The sequence below is a fragment of the Plodia interpunctella genome, chromosome 2 (genome assembly GCF_027563975.2).
Source record: "Plodia interpunctella isolate USDA-ARS_2022_Savannah chromosome 2, ilPloInte3.2, whole genome shotgun sequence".
In the NCBI taxonomy this organism is placed as follows: domain Eukaryota; kingdom Metazoa; phylum Arthropoda; class Insecta; order Lepidoptera; family Pyralidae; genus Plodia; species Plodia interpunctella.
In genome coordinates, this window is record NC_071295.1 from 6,779,087 (window position 1) to 6,800,379 (window position 21,293).

The window sequence follows — 21,293 nt, forward strand, 5'->3', positions numbered from 1 at the left end:
CGATGCCAAGAAGGATAAGTATAAAAAAATAAGTAAACATTCGATTAAACTTTCAACTATTTGGCTAAGATCTGATAAATGTGTTTTGTAAATACTTCATTTTTAATATGTGTCAATTCAAACATGTGCTTAATTGTCGTCAGAGATCAACAAGTCTCAGTCACTCTACGTGTGGCAAAAAATCATGTCCGTGCTTTAAACCGCTTAGGAGTTCCCTCGTTAGAAGCTGATCCAAATTAAACGTGTACATAAAAATTCAGTTCAATCGATTGAAGATATTCGCTTCAAAACTGAGTTATGAGATTCTGCCCGAACATATTTGTTATTATCCTCGAGACAGAGAGACCTTTTACATTGGAATACAAAAAGCTTGCAAAAATAGATTGTTAATAATAAACAAGCACGCACCAGGTTTGAGGTGTTTCCTCTGGCCGTCCTGCTGCGTGTGGAACTCGAGCGCCAGCGCGCGCTGGCGCTCGCGCAGGCGGCGGCGCGTGAGCCAGCCGCGCACGTGCCGCTGCAGCGTCAGCGCCGACACGGCGCGCCGCGCCCGCAGCTGGCGGCAGCGACGCCGCGCCACCCAGCCGCGGACGCACGCTTGGACTAGTACTATTTTTCTTATCTGAAAAATAATTTGTTATGATGATAATCTTACATTCTTCAATATCCTTACATGTTAAAAAACAAAGTCTTCTGCCGCGTATATCTGTCTGTTCGCGAAAAACAGTGAGTTCCTGAGGAAGGTTTAGGTGTATAATTTTTTTTTGTCTATTTCGAACGAAGCCGGAACGGGCCGCTAGTTGCATTATAAACGGGGATCTGATTCGTTTAAAACATTTGGTTTCTAATTTCACTTCGTGAACCTTAAAAGCAAAATTATTGCCCAGCCTAATATTGATGTTTTTAGGTAGGTACACTATAATAGTTTAGGCTAATTAAAATCGATATCTCATATTATTATATTAAAATATCTTTAATATATTAAAATATCTTTCATGAACATAGTAGTATTTTTCTTCAAAAAATTATAGGGTTGAGTGTGGCCTGTTTTTTTTTTGGTTTGTACTGTACATCAGTGGGCGACAGATTAAATACTGTTATCAGAAACACCACCGTGTCTCTGATTCAATCATTAATTCAATCTAAAATTAAATAATTATTCATAGGTACTTGTGCATCATTCTAGTTAATGTCAAAAAATCCCCTTCCGTACAAAAACCGACGTGTGGAAGTGAAAGTGAACTTAATAATTCATAAATATTTCATTATTGCTTATGAAGTAAAACTGCGGCGGACAAAAAATAACCATAATCAATAAATATAAAATATAGGCCTAGGTATATGTAAATAGTATAAATATACACCATACCTGTTCTTCATAAATTCTGGCCAGAACCTCAACATGATAATATTTTAAGAAGACTTTGGATTTGCCCAACGCCCATCCATCCATTTTTAATCTCATGAGTAGAATTCTACAAGTATCACGACTAGGTTTCATATCCTCATCATAGCTGAAGGCCAGGAAGCCATATCTGAAAGGTAAACACGGATTGAGAATATCGTGAAATGACTGTTTTCTGGCTTTACACCTATATCCTATTATCTCAAGGTAAATTATATCAAAGTAAATAAGTAATGTAGTAAATTTGTAGTGGTTTGTAATAAAAGAAATAAAGCACTAAACTAAAATTCATTTACAATACCAAATTTATAATGGCGGGAGACTTTCACTTCAAAAACTAGAAAACTTTAACACACGACCGCACCAATTGGAAAGGACGGATGATTTTTATTTAGAGCTATCAAGGTCTCTCATCTTAATGGCTCTAAATAATAATCAGATATATTAAAAATTCATATATTGCAAGAATAATATCATATGTTTTTTTTTATCAACCAACTGATTTTTTAATTCTTACCTTTTTAAAAACTCCTCAAACGTCAACCGGTGTGAAAATCCATTCTGTCTAATTCTGATCGTTTCCAAAACTCCAGTGTACCGCAGTTGTTTGAGTATCTTCGCGGAGTCGAAGTGCTTCGGCGAACGGGAATCGTTGGGTTTGAGGCACCGAACGAACTGCGGGGTGCCGCTCACCATCTTCTGGAGGAGCTCCATGAGGGAGTAGCGGAAGTATGTGGCCACTGTTTGCTGGGCTCGGGACTGAGACGCCAGGCCGCGGCTATTGAAGCGATCCTGGAAGATTCCAGTGGTGTGGCTTTAATGATTGGCAAGGTTTACCAAAATAGCGGGTGCAAAATTGAGGTGCTATGTTTTATAATCATAATTTAAAGTAAAACTACTGTCTACGAAGAAAAAACTATAACTAACGCATTTTTTAAAATAATTACCCTAGTATCACTGTTAGGACTCTCCAAACTCCTAGATTCCACATCGCCTTGCAGCGGCGAGTACAAATTGCCGGTTTTCGTAATGGGGCACTGAAACAAGAACCGGATGACGTCGTACTGGCTCTGGCGCATGAGCTGCACGACCTCCGGCGGCAGGAAGTTGCGGTTCTTGTCGAGGAAGCCGGCCGCCTGGTACACCACGCGCCCCGCGAAGTGCTGGATCGCGAAGCACACGGCGTCGGACTTCGGGCGCACGTAGTATTTGCTCTTTACGTTGTTGTGGAATTTTTCTGAGAGAACAAATGACGTTAAAGTTATTATTACAATCAAAAATTGTGTTATGTTCGTTTATACACGGATAATTAATAGTCGAATTTAACTAACACTCTTTGAAAATGAGTTGCAAAGTCTGCTACGTTATGATATTACTTAAAATTCCATGTTTATATAAAACTTATTTTAAATGATTGCTTAATCAGCAATGATGGCGGTTAGTAGGTAATTGAAAAATAGGACAATGTTTTTACCAATGAGACTCCTATCTGTAGATCGAGGGAATCGACTTTCTTCATCGAGTAAAGCCAATAAACCCATAGGCCTGGACAAAAGCATGTCCAACACTGGTCTGTTGTCGGAAAACTCCACAAGATCCACAGGAACCCCTTCTGCCATATACTCCTGTTGTTCCCACGTGAAGATGTGTTGGTTGAAATAATACTGGATTTGTTCGTTGGCAATATTGATACAAAGTTGTTCAAACGAATTTCTTGCAAAGTTCTCGAAGCCGAAGATGTCTAGGATGCCAATCGAGAGTTGCTCATTTCTGTAATTGAATTATAAAGAATGGGCCGTTAAACTTATCTCCATTTGAGCTAATATCTAACATAAAACGCAATAGTGTTAATTGCTAACAGCTACATTGTGGTAATAAAACTTTATTACCATTGTGGCACAAACATTTTGTTGCATTAGATACGTTACACCTATATTTCTATTATCTATGGTTACTCCATTACTAGATGAAATATATCAATAGTGAGAGCGTTTTAAAAAAATATATATACTTTCTGATGTTAGGTACTTACGCAGGTCTATTCTGGCAGAGTAAGGCATTGATCCTTTCAACGATTCTATCGAACGCTCTGGCATAAAGACCTCTTGCTGTGGCGTCTCTCGCTACTGCGGCTTCAGTGGGAGAACTATGTCGCGCGATAGTTTCGCCCCTGGCTACCACACTGCTGCTGGTTAGACATTCGCGAAGATCTATGGTTTCGACGCCAAGGAGACACGATGCTTGAAAAGTAAATTCATCACTCATTATTTTAACTATTTTAATAATTAAAACGTAATTTAACTATCACAGATAATATAGATAAGCGCGAAGGTTTCGATGTTCGATGGAAATTTATAACTCAACAAAATGATTCGAGCATTGATAAAATTCGGTATATGGGTAAAATAAACCTTGGAATAATAGTATCTAGATTATTTTAAAGCTTGCTAGGTACTAACGAATCATATTTATCGAATTAAATAACTGTTTTATATAAAATAAGACTATTTATTTTATATAACAAACAGTTATACTTCAGAAGTGTGGATTTTACGTAACAGCTTTTAAAGCCGTCGATTTTCTCGAACATATTTACTAACTATCATGCCCAGATTGCAGGATAACATGTGGAATGTTGCCAACTTTGTCGAATTAATTCTCTGAACTGCTTTATCGTTACAGGTTAGCGACGGAGGAAAGATGAAGTTTAGTCTTGAAATTGGTAGCAGTTCAAATCCTGTTTCAATTATTATTCTGATTATATCTTAACAAATCGTAATTAGGTTAGACAAATGTCGCAACACAAAAATATTTGCTGGTTCTGAATCAGGATTTCTTACTTAGGAGATAGTACAGTAAACAGCACATCAACCTACCCAAATACATTGCAAACTCGTCGCTATTACCGCACCATAGAGGTTCATGCAGAGTAACTTGATGTGATATTGACATCTACATCACTTATAAAGACTTCAAAAATTTACGACTTCCAAAACCCTGGTGAAGAAGGATCGGCAAACTTCACCTTCTTTTTAATCAAATTAAATTAAGATAATTATTATCTAGTAATAAATGCATATACATAAAACATTTAAACTAGTCGTAAAATTAATGTGGTTGAATATGAATTTACATCTACTTTCAATTCACCTCTATGCAAAGGAGCGGAGTCAATGATCGTCGCTCTGTTGTCAGCGTTGTCTTCACCAGCCATTTCACCAAATTCTATGTCGCCAAGGTGCAAGATGGCCGCTAACATTTTGTATATAATCTGCACTTCTTCCTCTTGAAACCCGACTACCTGTAATTGACGAGTTTCTATTATTTATTTATTTACCTCGCTTATTACCACATAAATTAAATTATTTATTCGATAAAACTATCAAAAATTATAAAATAATTGCAAAACTAGCTCCAAAGCGGAAAATATAAAATTCTTTATTTACGATTTTCAACAATGAGTACCTGAATAGTTTATAATGTTTTACTTGGATTTCTAATTACATAAGAAACAAATGAAAATTTATTACGACCTCAGTTAAATGTAATTCTTGTTCAATAAATCTATCTATTACTTGAATCATTGCAATCGTTTTAGACGTAAATCATACATTATAATTGGAAAGGAATGAAATTTGTTGTGATCATGACATTTCTAAACCATTACTCATCGAAATTCGGACAAACCGGTTCTTTACATATGACCATGTTTTGAATGGTAGATAAGTATTAGTCATATTGTATTATTGCGATTCTTGAGACGTTTCGACACTAACTTATTAATAAGAATACGAAACTTTGTTCATATTTACACTATAACAAAATACATACTTATATCAGAATTGGTACTCAAGTTAAACGAAATGAAATATAAATAAGAATGTAAATACCTAACTCCAAAAACGAATGCATAATGCATTTTGTTTTTATTGACAAAAGCTAGTAAAGGTCTAAACTAATTATTACAAAAATATATCAATTTAAAAATTCACTGATATAACGACGGAAAATGCTATAGGTATATTAACCTTGAAAGCCTGATTAAGCTGCCTCCACCGATGCACATTATGCTCCCTGTGAACCGCTGACAGAGGCTGTAAGTATCTGTGCCTGGATTTAAGTTGTTCGTCAAGGTAGAACTTTCTCCAACGACCTTCGCTTTCCAGCCCGTCGTAAAGGTAGTAGAACACGTGAAAATTACTTTCTCCCCTAAAACAGGACAATCCTCTTAGTGTTAATATAATTCTCTCATTATGGAAACGCATTTACATGACCTCCTCTGCTACTTTGTACAACAAGTACATTGTGTATTGTAACAACATGTACAATCCATTATGTAGGAATTTAATGAGGAAAAGTCACTAAGTACGAGAATATGCTTATTAGCATATTTTTCTTATTAGTGAGTATGTTAGCAAAAAATAATAATTTTGTCACTAACTCGAGTGTTCAACTCAACACTCTTATCCCAGAACCAGTAAAACGCCGTTTCTTTCAATATACATACAAAGCCTGATGGACGACCCGGGACTGTTCCAAAAGGTAAACAGAAATCCTCGCGCCGGCGATCCTGCCGACTCTCATCATCGCTAGATCCAGGTACTTCCCGAACCGAGAACTGTTTGAGTTGATTCCCGTGCGGGCGTTCCCAAAGGCCTCCATTATCGGGTTCACTTGGAGTATCTTTTCCTCCAAGTTGCGATTTTGCGTCTGTAAATATGTCCAATTATGTTAGCCCACTCACACGGAAGTTTTTATTTTTGATGATCACACTTTTCAATGTGAACGAGTTTGTAAATCCAATTGTCGTAATATATCTGCACGTTTAGTAAAATTAATGAGTCAAAATATCGTATTAGATAGTTTAATATTTTTATATAATGTGAAAGTGGGTACATATATTATTCAGTCTACTTTATAACACCTAATAAAATGTAATGCCTGATCAATTTAGTTATTTTTATAAGTTACCTACCTTCGATAAAAATACGAGCTGCTTCAACAGCAAATTGGCAGATTCAGTCTTTCCAGCCCCACTTTCCCCAGATATCACGATGGCTTGGTGCACTTTCTGATGCATCAGCGCCTGATGGGCCGCATCCGCAACAGCATAGATATGAGGCGGGTTGTCCGACCGACATCGCCCTTGGTAGATCTGCTGAGTCTATAAGGATGAGTTTCAAGTTCTTTAAAGCGGAAGCAACAGCGTTTACTATCGTACAAATTATACAATTTTTTTAATTAATTCAATGTGAAACTCTCGGAAAAGCAGACATGCTAAGCACATATAAATTCAAACTATAATGATGAAAACCTAAAAACTTGAAGGCCATTAGATCTGTGAGGCTATTGTATAGCTAAGCCAATAGCAAATATTCTCACAAATGAAAAAATACATAAATATGTACCTACCTTGGAGGTATAAATTCCTATATCAGTAAATGGATTGACAGCGACTAATATGTCTCCTATGTAAGTGTAAATGTGATTCTGTGTATATCTTTTCTGAAGTTGTTCTACGATGGCATCCTCGGTCAAAACCTCGAGGCTTGCAAGGTCGTCTGTGTACATTTTTTCAGGCCGGGCCTTCCTATGGGACTTCAGTTTCCCCCTTTTGGTGGTAGCTTCCGGAGCTCTGCTGCCGCGACCTTCAGCCCTTTGTCTTTTGATTTCCGCTTGCAGCTCTTTTCGAATCTAAAAATAACATGTAATGCAAATAATAAAAATACATCGTATTTCCAGTTATCTAAACTAGAAAATGAACGTTATATTTTATAGCTATTCTTAAAAACAAATTTATATGTTCTGGATCTAGAATATCTACCTGCATTCGTAACTGTAAAAAATAAATTTTAATTACCTTGTCTTCGAAACTGCTAACGGCTAAGAGTAGAGGATGTTCCAATAACTCTCTGGCGAATGGTCTTTGGTTCATGTCTTTAATTAAACAATCGGCAATAAAATCTACAAGATGAGGTGAGAATGCTTCAGGGTGTACCAGAGTAGGAGGTGGGTTTCGGGGGATTTGGAATAGAGCTCTCATTGGATGTAGCCCAGATAGAGGAGGCTCCCCTTCGGCGAGTTCGATAGCAGTGATACCAACAGACCACACATCACAGCGGCAGTCGTATGACTCGTCTAGTTGCTGTTCACATGCTATCACCTAGAAATAAAAATATAAGTCAATTTTAACGTTATATAAGCATTAGCTTTGTGCTTATTTGAAAGAGTATACTGCAGTCATTTCCTCACTATGCTATTTATGGTCTTACCTCTGGGGCCATCCAATAAGGAGTTCCAACAGAAGTATTCCGTCGTGCCGCTGTCGCCGCCAAATGTGAGGATACTCCAAAATCGACCAGCTTGACTTCGGCGTCTTCAGTCAACAGTATATTGTGTCCTTTGACGTCACGATGCATGCACCGGTGAGCGTGAAGATGTGTGAGAGCGCGCACTGTTCCTCTCAATACGTAGGCGAGTTGTGGCTCGGTGAGGCTGTTTCCGTGCGCCCGCATTCCAGCGCACAGGTCCGTCACAGAGCCTCCGGTACATAGCTGGAATTTGGTTACAACCATTTTCAGATATTAAACAACTAAGTACATCTAAACTTCACGTACTTGAGAGTTCCGCTCCGTTTGACAGTTCTTTTTTGCTATCAAAGACCCTTCATTTCTTACGTTGTTGAATAATCAGGTCGTCTGATGAGTCATGAGATAAAATTATTGTAATGTTGTCACTTTATTAAATAAAATAAGTATTGCACATTGTACAAACCTCCATCACGAACCATATTTGATCGTCGTCCGAATTGAGTCCTCGTTTCAGAAATAATCCAAAGAATTCAGGTATATTAGGATGACTCGACAAATCTCTAAAAACGAGAAATTCTTCCTCAATTTCCTCTATATTTTCCGCTATGTTCTCCAATATCTATAAGAAAATGGGATAAATAAAAGGCTAGAAAATTATTAATAAAATATATGTTTTTTCAGAAAGATGGGTATTATCATCCAGTCAGCACTAGTTTCCACGTGAGTTTCGACATTATTAGATTATCATAATTTAGCTATCGAATGGACACTTTAGGCCGTATAAACGAGAGGTTAACCGACCGAAACATATGTATTGTTGAGTAGCCTTGACACAAATGCAAAGTTTTGAGATATCATCTACGCAATCAATTACAGGCCGTATGCTAACAATACGGCCCATAAAAAGCCTCTGACACCTCCAGCTATGAACGTGAAATTGATGCTTACTGTGTTGTTAGATAAATTTTACACACAATATATCCACTGAATATTCTCGTAAATTGATTATTTTACTATATAATATTTATTAAACCTTTATTATTTATTTTTAACCTATTATATAATATATTTTAAAATGGATACCTTTTGATACACATAAACCTCATCAAAATACAGATATTAAATAAAAAATATGTGAGTTATTGGCGGGAATTCATTTTTAAGACCATTAGAGATCGGCAGATTTAGTTTTAATTTTCGAACGCCTTTCCGGTTTCTAGAACACGTTCGCAAATCAAAATAGAGTTGACCACGCTGAGAGAAAATTAAAAAGCTACTAGGTACCTATTAAAGCGTACTAGGTACCTATTGAAATTAAATGGGTAGCTTGTTTTTTTTTTAATATAATATGTACGTACATAACTTATATCAATGAACATTTTGGGTTTTTCTTGTTGTGTTATTGTGTTTCGTATTGTATATCAACATATTTGAAAGAAAATTTATAGGTTGTTAAATATAACATTATATTAATAGGTACGTGAAAACGCTAATTAAATAGTGAATAATATTTAATACCTAAGGTATTTACGTATTCAAAACGGTGAAATCATTGGTGTAGGTCCAGCGCAGTCACCAATAAAATTTCTCTTGGGTTCCGATTTCTCCGAGTCTGCCGTAAACTGGTGCCGCTCGTTATTGTCCATTGCACTCAGCCCTTTTACTGAATGTGTAATATTATGCAGATATACTAGACCACTGGCCGAGGTAGCTGGTTTGTTTAGTTTTGGAGTCAGAAATGTTGTATTGCCAATGAAATGTAGATGGGCACACGGGGTTCTATGCTTTAGAGATGTGCAGTAAAAACATAATATTGATTCACCTTACGATGTGAAAAAGTGGCATTGTACCGCCTGCTGATTATAAAATGTGAACTTTATGACAAACAAGAAGTGAATGTGTCAGTTGAAATAATTTATAAACCCTCTGGTGAGTAGGTCTGTCGCGTGGTCATTCAGAACATTTTAATATAAATGCAAATAATAATTGTTTATTTAGTCCCACATATACTATTACATACACTATTTTCTAATCAGCGCGACTGCAATCCTATTTTTGTTTAATTGTTTTTATTATCTCCTGGCTCGATGGCTTAATTTTATCTCTAAAAATCGTTCAATATTTAGAAAACAAAATCGATCACATCGCATGGACTGACCTTAACAGCGACTCTCTTGCCGGATTTCTTATCCCTGGCGCAGTACACCTCTCCATAGGTGCCCTCCCCGATGAGCTCCTGTAGTGAGAACCTCTCTCGAGGGTCGGCGGCCCGGTCCAGCTCTACATGTTGAGAGAGGCCACGATACGCCATGTCACTCCGCATGGCTCACGAATTACTGGCCAGCCACGCATCTGAAACAAAAAATAAAATAATTGCTCCCGTGAGAATGAGTAAGAATTAAAAAAAACTTATGCTGTTATATTCTACAGTATGTATTGATAACATTCAAACATTCTCACAAACTTTCTTGTTTAATTTGTTTAATAATATTAGTAGGAATTATCAATTTGTGATGAGCATTGGGGACACTCACCTAACTTTGTTCAATATACCTACTCAACAAATTACGGATTGAGAAAAACTATTAACATAAAAACATTCTATAAAATTCCATTATAAAATTAAAATGATAATACAAACGCTAATTTGATAATAAAATCAATCGTAAAATGATAATGAGCAAAATCGCTTTTTGCGTAACTTAATCAAATATCAAAAATTACGCAAAATTTTAATAATGACAAAGTTACCCAATATATTATAAAAATAACATGGTTTTAAAGTGAATAACTACAAGTGAGTACTTATTTAATAATTTATCAATTACGAACATCTAATACAATGTTAGTAGAAGAAACTCACACTCACTCATATAGGTAAAAATATACTTTCAAAACATATTTTCCAACTAGACTACTTCAAAAAAGATACTTTTTGTAATGTCAAAAACAAAAATGTATTTATTAAAGAGTTTGTATATATGACAGCGATTTTGAAAATGCATTCTTAATGTAAGTGTAAAGTACAGCAAATCACGTTAAATAATAAAACTTGTAAAGAAAGTGGCATTTCATTGTTAACCTCACGTCACCTATATGTACTAAAACAAATAAGTTAAAATCCACAAGATTAATAATAATTATACAACTTTTAATTATTTACTAATTTGTGTTACTTAATATCGATCGAACTACTTTTTATAATCTAATTTATTTTAAAAAATACGTAATACACATTAGTCTAAATTTTATTCATCCGAGATATACACGTATGCAAGTCATTTTGCTCTAAATTAGAACCGTAGAGTTTGTTCATTATAACCGAATCGGCGAAAGAAATTCGTATGTAACATATATGGTTATAAACTCAGTAAAATCATAAGACCTGATTATTAATTAATATTTTCATTGCATACGATGTTATAATGTCATGATGTGTGAGTTCCTTAAAAGAATCTAAGGATATCCTTGATATCTATGTGCGCCAGCAATATCGACAACCATAAGAATCCAATTAATCAATATGACTTACTATATCTTAAAACATACCATATTTATATAGGTATATTAAATTAATATTTATATAGGTATAGTAAAGTTTATAGCTAGTTATAATGTAAGCACATCATTCGCTAAGAGAATGCTTATCTTTATGGCGAAATTACGTAAAATTTGTTTTTAATGCTTAAAAGAACGTGGGTAATGAAAAATACATAAATAACCAATTCAAATAGGTACTACTTAAAACTATTTAAAAATTGCTTTTATTTTACGTACGAATTTTTTCTTTATTTGCATTCAAACAAAAACAATTAAGTATGATAATTATTTATTTAATATTTTAATTAGCTTCTAGATTTAAACAGTGATAATATCTCTGTTCGTGTCGCATACATAATTATTTTGAATAAAGAACTTTCAACTTTATACATTATTTTGTTGAAACGAGAGGAGCTATGTATGTCGTTCTACATATTGGTTACATATGTGGCGTAACTGCTGTTCCTATATTGACACCTTTTTGCTCAAGTGCGGCAATTGGTGTCACAGTCTTATTCTGTCTGCCTATGTGTGGTTATGTGTGTCACAAGATCGCATGATTTGCCAATATTTGGACAAATCTACCACGACTGCCTAATGAAGCGTTTGTTGTAAAATGTAACACGATCAATGGTCGAATTCAACCGGAAAATAATTATGATCAGATATTACCTACATATGAGAGAAATTACAGCACTAGGTATTCAGGTAAGTATATTCTTATATGGCTGACTTATTTCGTAATTGATATAAATGTTTAGCTTTCTGATATATACATATACATGAAAAAATAGTAAAAAAATTTGATTTATCGTTCATGATTTTCAATTAAATAATGACTGTAATAAGCACTACACCTTGTAAAAGTATTATCTAGTTCGTTCTTACAAAGTTTTTATGGATTAAGAATATTACAAGGGTCTAAAAAGTGATGAGATCGTAACAATTGAGGCATTGAACTTAATCCATCATTAATCACTGTCACATGCAATTATGTTGCACAATGAGACATGGGCATTTAGATGTTTTCATTGAAAAAGTCTCAATAAATGTGATAGACGGACGGAAAGACGAACCGAACACTTTCACTGTTTGTCACGAAGGTGGCTGCGGCAGTGGACTGGTCGCATGCGCGTATCAATAATAATCAATTAATACTTATTGTAGATTATCTACCTGTATAATTAAAGTATTTCTACTCGTACTGAGGGGCTTATTATTCGCTTCGGGTATAACAGTAATGACTCTGCAAGTTGATTAATGTCATGATACTATTCACATTTATCAAAAAACTTCTTACATATTTTTAAATTATTACTGTTCTAATTCAATAAAAAGAATATAGAGTCAATAAGTTATTGAAATGAACTAAGGCAAACAAACAACAACAAAATTTTAATCATCCTTTTATTTCATAAGTTTGCAATGCGTGACTATTTCCATGTGTTGTTGTTTTGATTTTGATACAGTCATGATGGCAAGCTGCTATATAAAATCATTGCCTGAGTGACCATGCCGCTAAAAAGTACTTAGATATTTCCTCGTCATCTACGAGTATATTCACGGATATGTAAATAATATGCGACCGGCTAAATAGGAAACCGTAACTATCCCACTGATTCATTACCTCTTCTCGGTTCAGCACCTTAAGCTATTGTCTTACTTTATTCTTCTTCCCCGTTATATTCTCAATGTTGTCTTAATCTAAACCATGACTTTTAATTATAACTTGCCAATAATTAAATTAAGGAATTTTGTTTTAAAGCTGTAAGATTTCCAACAGGGTTTTCTCATGGCTATCATTTTATGCTAATGATATGAGTTCACAGACGGCATTGTTTTCACTGTTATTTCCTGTGGTATGAATAAAGCTTGTTTTGTACGATAACAACTAAGTGTGTTTTAATAATGTATTACCTTATTACTGAATAACGTCGGTATTTTTAGAAATACTGTGTTGGTCTGTAGGTACGCAGTTTATCAAAAATTCATGTATTTTTTTATACCAACACAATCCTTCATTACTTTAAAATCTTACAACAAGCAAATCAAAAAGTAAAAAATGGTAGACTGATTCTCACAATAATGACCATCATTCTGCATTCTTATCTAAAATTATTACAGATTCAGTTGCGACCGCACTGTTATACCTGCGTAATTTGAAGATTTTGAAATATTACATCCAACAAGTCACTTAGCGAGTCGAGCATTGGTGAACCGACAGGTTTCTTTATAGCTTATAGCACACGCAATCAATTTAAAACGTATGGCATGGGAGCAGCGAAAGCGTTAACACTTTATCAATATTTGTCGATTAGTTCTGATTTTGCACGATTCTATAATTTTGGTTGATGCTCGATGGGAAATTTCACGGACTTTCTCCGAGTTCTGTAATTAGTGGTATTGACATGGTCGGAAATAAAACTACTTTCATCCATTAAATTATTTAGTTTTACGTGATTTAATGTCACCATCACACGTCAAAACGAAAGTTATATTTTAAGCTCCATAATTAACTTGTTTCATTAAAACAATAAAGAATTCTATACCTACTTCTTCTTTTCGAGTGTATTGACTGCTAACACTGATGATGTCCAAAAATTGACTTTTATGACTACCCACCATATATTCTATAATTTTGTGCTTGTGACTTATTTGGATTTGAAATGTTAAGCATAGTAACACTGAAGCCTTTGAAGTGCACAATGAAATCCCTTCACAGCATTAGAGAATACCCGATAATATGGCCCCACGGCCATCGGCTGTCTGCTGACCATATGTTCAGCCCACACTGTTACAAATGATGAAAGTACATATCGATACTTGACTTAAATTTCACGCAATATCCGATATTAAAAATTTTTAACAAAATTCGTAATTGGTTTAACTAATAGATATTGATAATGATAATTTATTCATTCTAAAAATAGTTAAATAAAAGAAATGGCCATGTTGTGCTAACGTCACGTCACGCATTTATATGGGATTTGGGTCACATGAATGAGTGTGTACTTAATGATATTACAAGTAAATATTTTGGATACATCAAATTAATTGTAGTAAAAAGTTTTTATCACTAAATTGAAAGTAATCCACTAAGTGTGTTGAAAAATAAAATATACCAGTAAATTCATTAAGAGAATTTTTCGTATTTAGAGCGCATATTGTATGCAGAATAAATTTCGCGATTTCAATATTTTATGCCATAATACACCCACAGCCTACACAAGGAATTCAAGCCTTTGAAGTGCGAAGTATTCCAACTGGTTACGTTATTAAAGAAAGCAAGACAACCACACAATGCTAACACGTCTGCCCAAGCATAACAATAATCCAGTTATCTAGTTAAATACTCTTCGTTACCATAATTGTAACATACATTTTATTACCGCAATATTGTATTCTTTAAAATACCAGTCAGAATGCAGTGAACGTATGTATGTACTTTGGGAACTGTTATCTAGATAAGCATGCATACTTGATCAGTTTCCAATTCACAGTTTTGTGCTTTTTTCTACTCGCTAATACTATTCTAGTACTAGCTTACTGCTGTTGTACGTTTCAGAAATATGAATAAAGAATATATATTATTGTCAAATATTTTATCAAAGATTGTAAACTACTTGGCAGTAGCCTAATTTTTGTATTTAAAATAAAAACATATTTTTTTATATTTTTTACATAAAGTTGTTTATTTAAATCAACGCAATAAGTATTTGACTTTTAAACTCAGTGTCAATTGATTAGTAGTGCTCTAAAAATCATCCCAGTTAAGCTTGTGACCGTTTCGACTTGACAAAAAAGTTGTTTTCAGGGCGTGACGAGACGACAACAGATAATTCGAAGACATTGAAATAGTCCAAATAAAGTAAACGTGATGTTGTGTTACATCTTAGAAAGTATTACTTTCTATTAGAAGTGGTGACAATGATAATAGACAGATGTCAAGTATTGAATTATATCAAAGTTTATAAGATTTATCGAGGTATGTTAGAGTTAGATACGTAGGTATTCCATAATCTATGTTATTAAATAGGTAGTAATTAATGTCAAATCTTGATTCAAAAATAAAATTATTCGAATAAATCTAATCGACTCGGTGGGGGTACTACCGTGCCCCCAGATAAATGTAATCTAAATAGATGACCTTGCTGACATATTCCTATACGTTGCGTTCAGTTTTTGATCATATTGATCTTTCCAGACATTTTTAAAATATTGTTTTAATACAAAATATAGTTTTATCAAGAAATCGAAAAAAAGATTTGATAAATTGTAAGTTTTTCTAAGGATTTATTAAAGAGAAAAAAAAAGAGAAGATTTACTAAAGATTATCTTCAGAGATTCAAATATTACATTGAACATAAAAGAAGATAAATAGATCATTTTCTTATGTCTCTGGTTGTCTCTCTGATTCATCTTCGCTTATTTCCGTTTACATTCTCGACTGTGCGAGCCCACTTGTAGTTTTAGGGACCAATTTATCGATATTCTTATAGCAGTACTTATTATCTTATCGGTGTTTGCATTCTAGCAGGACCGTTGTGAATTTAATCTCCGTACGGTTGATTTATGTACAGTTAACATCACATCAACCTCTTCCAAATCATTGCCAATTAGTCGCTGTTGCCGTTGCATAGTTCTATGAAGGGTAACTTGGGTGAGGAAGTGTGATTCACCGCGACATAAAGGTTCATGCAGGGTACCTAACTTGATTTTACTGTACCAACCGTACAGTATAGTGTATACCGGTTATGGAGTGTGTTAGTAACAAAGAAAAATGGTTAGTTTTACTCTTTGTGTTTGTTTAGTGTTTGTTTTGTTTCCAAGCACACATATCTTATGCTAAACTTATTTGATCATAGTATATGTACATGTATGTAAAATTTAAAGCTTGGTAGTGCCGAATAGTGCAGGTATTTCTCATTTCTCAAAACACAGAGGTTTCAAATAACCGCCTACTTTCCATTTCGTCCAATGACCCTTGCATTGCATTTCGGCCAATCTGTTTGCGCTTAATTTACTCAACCAGACGTGGTCATATAAGCACTGTTCGATATGTGGGTTAGTGTACTTAGTACACATTCACTTGTAGACAGGATTCCTTGTGACATGGTTTCATTGCCTTATTATATAGTTAGGTAAGTAATTATAGAAATGATTTATTTTGACTAAAAGTTCAATTGTTCTCAGCTCGTAAACATGTTTCAGACGCTTAGGGTATGTACCTACAGTCAACAACAACCTATCCAAATTCATTGTAATTCGTAACGTGGCATAGAAATCCATGTAAGGTAACTTGAAATAAGCGCTCGATTGTACTACTAAGGTACACAACCAATATTTGATTAAATTGTGTTAATTAGAATACCATACCAAACATAACATTTAGAACTTTATTCTTATTTCCATATCCATACTAATATTATAAACAGAAAAGATTTGTATTTTTATTGTAATGTATAAACTCAAACATTTTTTATTATAGTTCTACCAAAGCGAAGCCGGCACTGGTAGTTCCTATTAGTGTAATATTAGTAGGATTATTTCATCTAGTCTAAATTTAATCATTTTATTTTGGAAAAGAGCTTTTGCCCCAGTTTAGTCCCATAAAGATCCCACATAATTATTTTTTCTGTAATATCTCCTATGTACAGTGTATATTACAGACATAGCTCACTTACCGTATTATTATATGTATAGATATGATTATAAAACTCGTTGCACGTACGATCACAAACAAGTACATAACAATAGATGACCAATTGCATATCCGCAGCACAAATCAACCAAATGATCACCCATTTACATTGGTGTTAGGCAATCAAAGCCGCGCCAGTGAAGCGGACTTCCATAATTGCACACTAAATTATTCATGTGACTGCATCAAAAACATACATTTATTGTCAATCCACTTCATTTTTCATGCCAACTAACTAGTCGCTGTGTATGTTTCGACCCTCCATTAAGAAAAGGGCTATTGGAAAAACTTCTTTTTGAGTGTGGTAATTGCTAACACTGGTGTCAGATTTTATTTACGTGGCCTAAAGGCATCTGACATGACTTTTACCACTATATACCGCATCTTGTAGCAAGTAATCGCATACATGTTTACGCTAGTGAACTTACTGTCAACCAGTGGGCAGGCTTTCGGAAGCAACTGATGGTATATGAGAAACAACAGTGAGAGAAACAATTTACTATAATCATGTAAGATATTACATAAGTAAATACTTTAAAACGACGTTCTTATGTACGCATGTCACAATTATTAAGTTTCCAATGAAGCCACAGGCTTACGGAAATACGTACCCAGACACAAGATAGCCACTACATTTAACCGCATGCAATAAATTAAACCCAAATGAACTGATCGTCCATTTGTAAATAAATTGCAGATACAATGATTCATGCTGCCACGAACAATCAGTCTTTGTATAAGTATTCATGGAAGTAGATAGAAATATAGGTGGTTAATAATTAAATTGGGTTGATCAACAGCTGATATTTGTTAGTCAACTAAGGCCTTTGCATGCTTGGGAATTTTATGATAATAAGTAACCTATGCGGTATTCTATCTTTTATATATATATATATATGAACAAGCGTTTTTTACTAATCAACGCCCAGCCTAAACCATAGAAGCTATACGTAGTGCTCAGATAAGAAAGGAATTTTCAAAATTAGACCCCTAAAGGGGTAAAAATTGGGGGTAAAGTTTGTATATACTATACTATAATAATCCCATTCGTTCAAAATTTCGTCAACTAAATATATGAGAAGACAGCTCAGCGGTAAACACCATTGAATTCACGTTGGTACTATTGATGGTTCGAATCCTGAACTTCAATTTTTTTGAATTACATCTGATTATTTAACCTATATTATATTCTCTTCTTGAGTAACAAAACTCCTTATTAATCACATTATTATTAAAAATGCTTTCGCAATAAAATTATTAGTAGGATTATAGGATCAGAATTAAATATTTAAGACACAGCGACATTGACGGTAGAGGTGATTAATCATTTTGTATAGAATTTCAAGAGTCTATAAAAATATGGCCGACCTTATTTTACACTTGAAAGGTATCCTAATTAAAAGAACACGCGACATTGCAAGGCCGCCAATGTCACGAGCAAGGCTAATCCCTAGCCATCAGTTTGCGAAACGTGTGATTACAATACTGATCACGTGAAAACCATGGTAAAATCAATTTCATCTTATCACCTTTGAAATTTAAGTCTGATCAAATAAATAAAAAATCCTAAAATAACAATTTCTTTCAATTTGAATGATCCAAGATATAACTACATAATATAAATGACATTTAGCACGAACCTTTCTTATGAAATTAAATTTATTTTTTAATAAAAAAAAACCATTGATGATGATTCAATAAGACCTACGAGTACGTAGAGAGCCAATTCACAGCCAAATTTTAATTTATCTTCGAAAACGTAAAATCGTTAGCGTTTCAAGTTTTACGATTAAATATAAATAAAACTCACTCACTAGGTAAGTAACAGTAAGTATCCACTTATATATAGAAAAAGACATGGTTTGCTATTATAGCTAGCGGCAAATAGGTGTCTTTATGTTAATTCGAGTTGTTATAAACTTTCTATAAATATAAAAATAATAAGAGATGAGTGAAGAACTATACTGTGACTTATTAAAAACCTAGGTATTATAATATGATATAGTAATAATTTAAATAAATCCGTTACATAACAACATATGGTGCAACATGCCATTGTTTAATTGCATTGGCGTAACGATACGGTACCTATATTGAAGAGTACAAAGCACGTAAAGATTTTAGCGGAGTTTTTGGTATAAATTGCTCCTAATTACAGTGCATCCAGAATATTTATTGGTATCCAAATAATATTCTAGGTATTTGGAGAAAAAAGGCTTCAGTGAAATTTAATGCGCCGTTATGCTAATTTTCTTCAACTGTGCTTTGAAAGTAGACTTTAAATTTTTGACGTCATTAGTCATAATGTTGACCACATTGGACGATTGGATTAGAATAGTCTTGCAAGCTCAGAATCTGACAGTTCGATTCTAAATGGTAAAACCACACCAGTGACAGCCGTAGTCCAATAGTTGTACACTTATTGTTCTGCATCCGATGTATTCAGTGCGTGTACGCCACTCATCCGTTCCAAGTTGCAAAACCTTGGTACTCGTACATACAGTTTCTATAGGTGCCATGTTTAGAAATCAGAACATTGATATATTATTTTATTGATAGGGATTTATTTTTTGTCCAGTCTCGGGCTGGACACGTATGTAGGTTACGAAATTTATAGATGGGCGAATTTAGTGACGGAATGAGGTAACCATTTCGTCCAGAATTGGAATACGAAAGCGAAGCGTGGTGTGGTGTGATATTTTAAAGAAGTTGCAAATTAAAGCAAGGCGTAGTGGAAATAACTGAGGTAGGCTTGGTGTAAGCCGTATAGAAGTGACTTCACAAACATTGAATATAATAAATATCCACATTTATTAGTAAAATAAAGACTATTTTGTTTGTTTGTTAGAAATAAGTAGTAAGTAACATCTTTATTGTACAAAATTATACGTACAGCGGCAACCTTACAGTCAACCGGCTATAGGTTTTTTTATTATTGTTTATTTGAATAGAAAAGGAAGTCATGGCCGATTTTGAAAAAAAATATTATGATTTTTGGATTTCAGAATCGATATTCTGCAACGATTCAATATTTTACTCCAGTTCAAGTTTTTATAATACTTTATTTTTTAGATTCAATAATAATGTCATTATGAACGATTCCGTAATATTTATTTGTATATCTTCCTTATTTGTCTATATCCCATGGAAAAGGTAATCGCGGAGTTTAACATTAATCGCGGAGTTTGATGTTCATAACGATTACGAAGATATTACTTTAACATTACTTACTGTCACCGCAAACGACTTATTTTAAATTTTCTAAAGGTTGAAAAACTTATGGGAAGTACATGTATAGTTTAGTAAGTACTTAAGAAAATGAAACTAAATATAATATGGAAGTATACGTAAATGTGGGATATGTAAAGAGTTTCTTTACTTTTTCTTTGATTGCGTTCTATCTACTTTTGTCAGATTAAAATATTCTGTTCCAGGTTGATAGTTTTATTTATATGTACATTACATAAAATGCTTTAATATATTTCAGTAAATATAGTTTATTGTGCCAACATTTATAGTTTGTTATAAATATAAAGTGGCACCGCCATTTTATTTTCAAACCTTTATTTTACTGATTATAAAATTTTGAAAATCAAATAACGTATTTCTATGCGTGCGTTTTTCATGCTTCTGCACATGACACGACAAACAATGACCAATACCACTCGGAAGTAAAATAAAACTATTTTATAGTGACACGTACAATCGACTATGTATAATCTAGCCCTGTATTACCTCTAAGCAATGGTAATAAAGGTTAATTTGCAATGATTTTGGGTAGCTTGATCTGCTGTTGACTGTACAAACGTAACCACGGTGATTGCTTCTGGGTGTAGCGTAGTATTGCTCATGTTACATCGAGATATGTAACCATAATGACTGACGACTCAGACACAACCTTTACGTGCTATGCTCTTACAGATAAGGGTTAGGATTTTCTATTTTTTATATAATTAGAACTCATATTAATATGAACTATACGTAAAATCAATTTATTCTGAATTACACTTCATTAATTGTTCTGTTGGAATTCATGTTATTTTCACTTCTATCAGAGTACAACCATGTTGCCTTTTTCTGTTAAGACTAATTATTTAATAATATACACCCATAATATTTTAGTAGGAGACAGTGGTCCTCTGTCCTAAAAAGGGGCCGACTACCCTCCTAACCCTAATCTATTTAATGAAAAAATATTAGACACTTCAGTATTTAGCTTTGTAATCCTTGCAAAATATCATGTGTTTTTGCACTATAATTAAAATACACATTGTCACGCTTGCCACTGGTAATGGCCATATTAAATAACTTGCTGTATTGCATAATTGTCGCGATG

General features: G+C 34.0%; 1 protein-coding gene across 6 annotated transcripts in view; it reads right to left on the reverse strand.

Annotated features, from left to right (window-relative positions):
• Positions 1-21,293, reverse strand: part of LOC128676478 (myosin-IIIb-like) — a 32,117-nt gene that overhangs the window by 5,147 nt on the left and 5,677 nt on the right. For 5 of the 6 annotated variants that reach the window (XR_008405420.2, XR_008405419.2, XM_053756636.2 and 2 more), the window contains exons 2-16: positions 9,875-10,068; positions 8,180-8,335; positions 7,678-7,959; positions 7,266-7,568; positions 6,818-7,099; positions 6,381-6,569; positions 5,913-6,115; positions 5,434-5,614; positions 4,556-4,706; positions 3,438-3,645; positions 2,880-3,175; positions 2,353-2,642; positions 1,923-2,197; positions 1,370-1,535; positions 409-622 (exon numbers count right to left, since the gene is read on the reverse strand). Coding sequence is in view for 4 of the 6 variants with exons in the window: in XM_053756636.2 (XP_053612611.1) it covers positions 409-622; positions 1,370-1,535; positions 1,923-2,197; positions 2,353-2,642; positions 2,880-3,175; positions 3,438-3,645; positions 4,556-4,706; positions 5,434-5,614; positions 5,913-6,115; positions 6,381-6,569; positions 6,818-7,099; positions 7,266-7,568; positions 7,678-7,959; positions 8,180-8,335; positions 9,875-10,039 (3,361 nt within the window). In the remaining 2 variants the exon portion in view is untranslated. The remainder of the gene's footprint in view (positions 1-408; positions 623-1,369; positions 1,536-1,922; positions 2,198-2,352; positions 2,643-2,879; positions 3,176-3,437; positions 3,646-4,555; positions 4,707-5,433; positions 5,615-5,912; positions 6,116-6,380; positions 6,570-6,817; positions 7,100-7,265; positions 7,569-7,677; positions 7,960-8,179; positions 8,336-9,874; positions 10,069-21,293) is intronic. The other variant, XM_053756621.2, reaches the window with a different exon arrangement.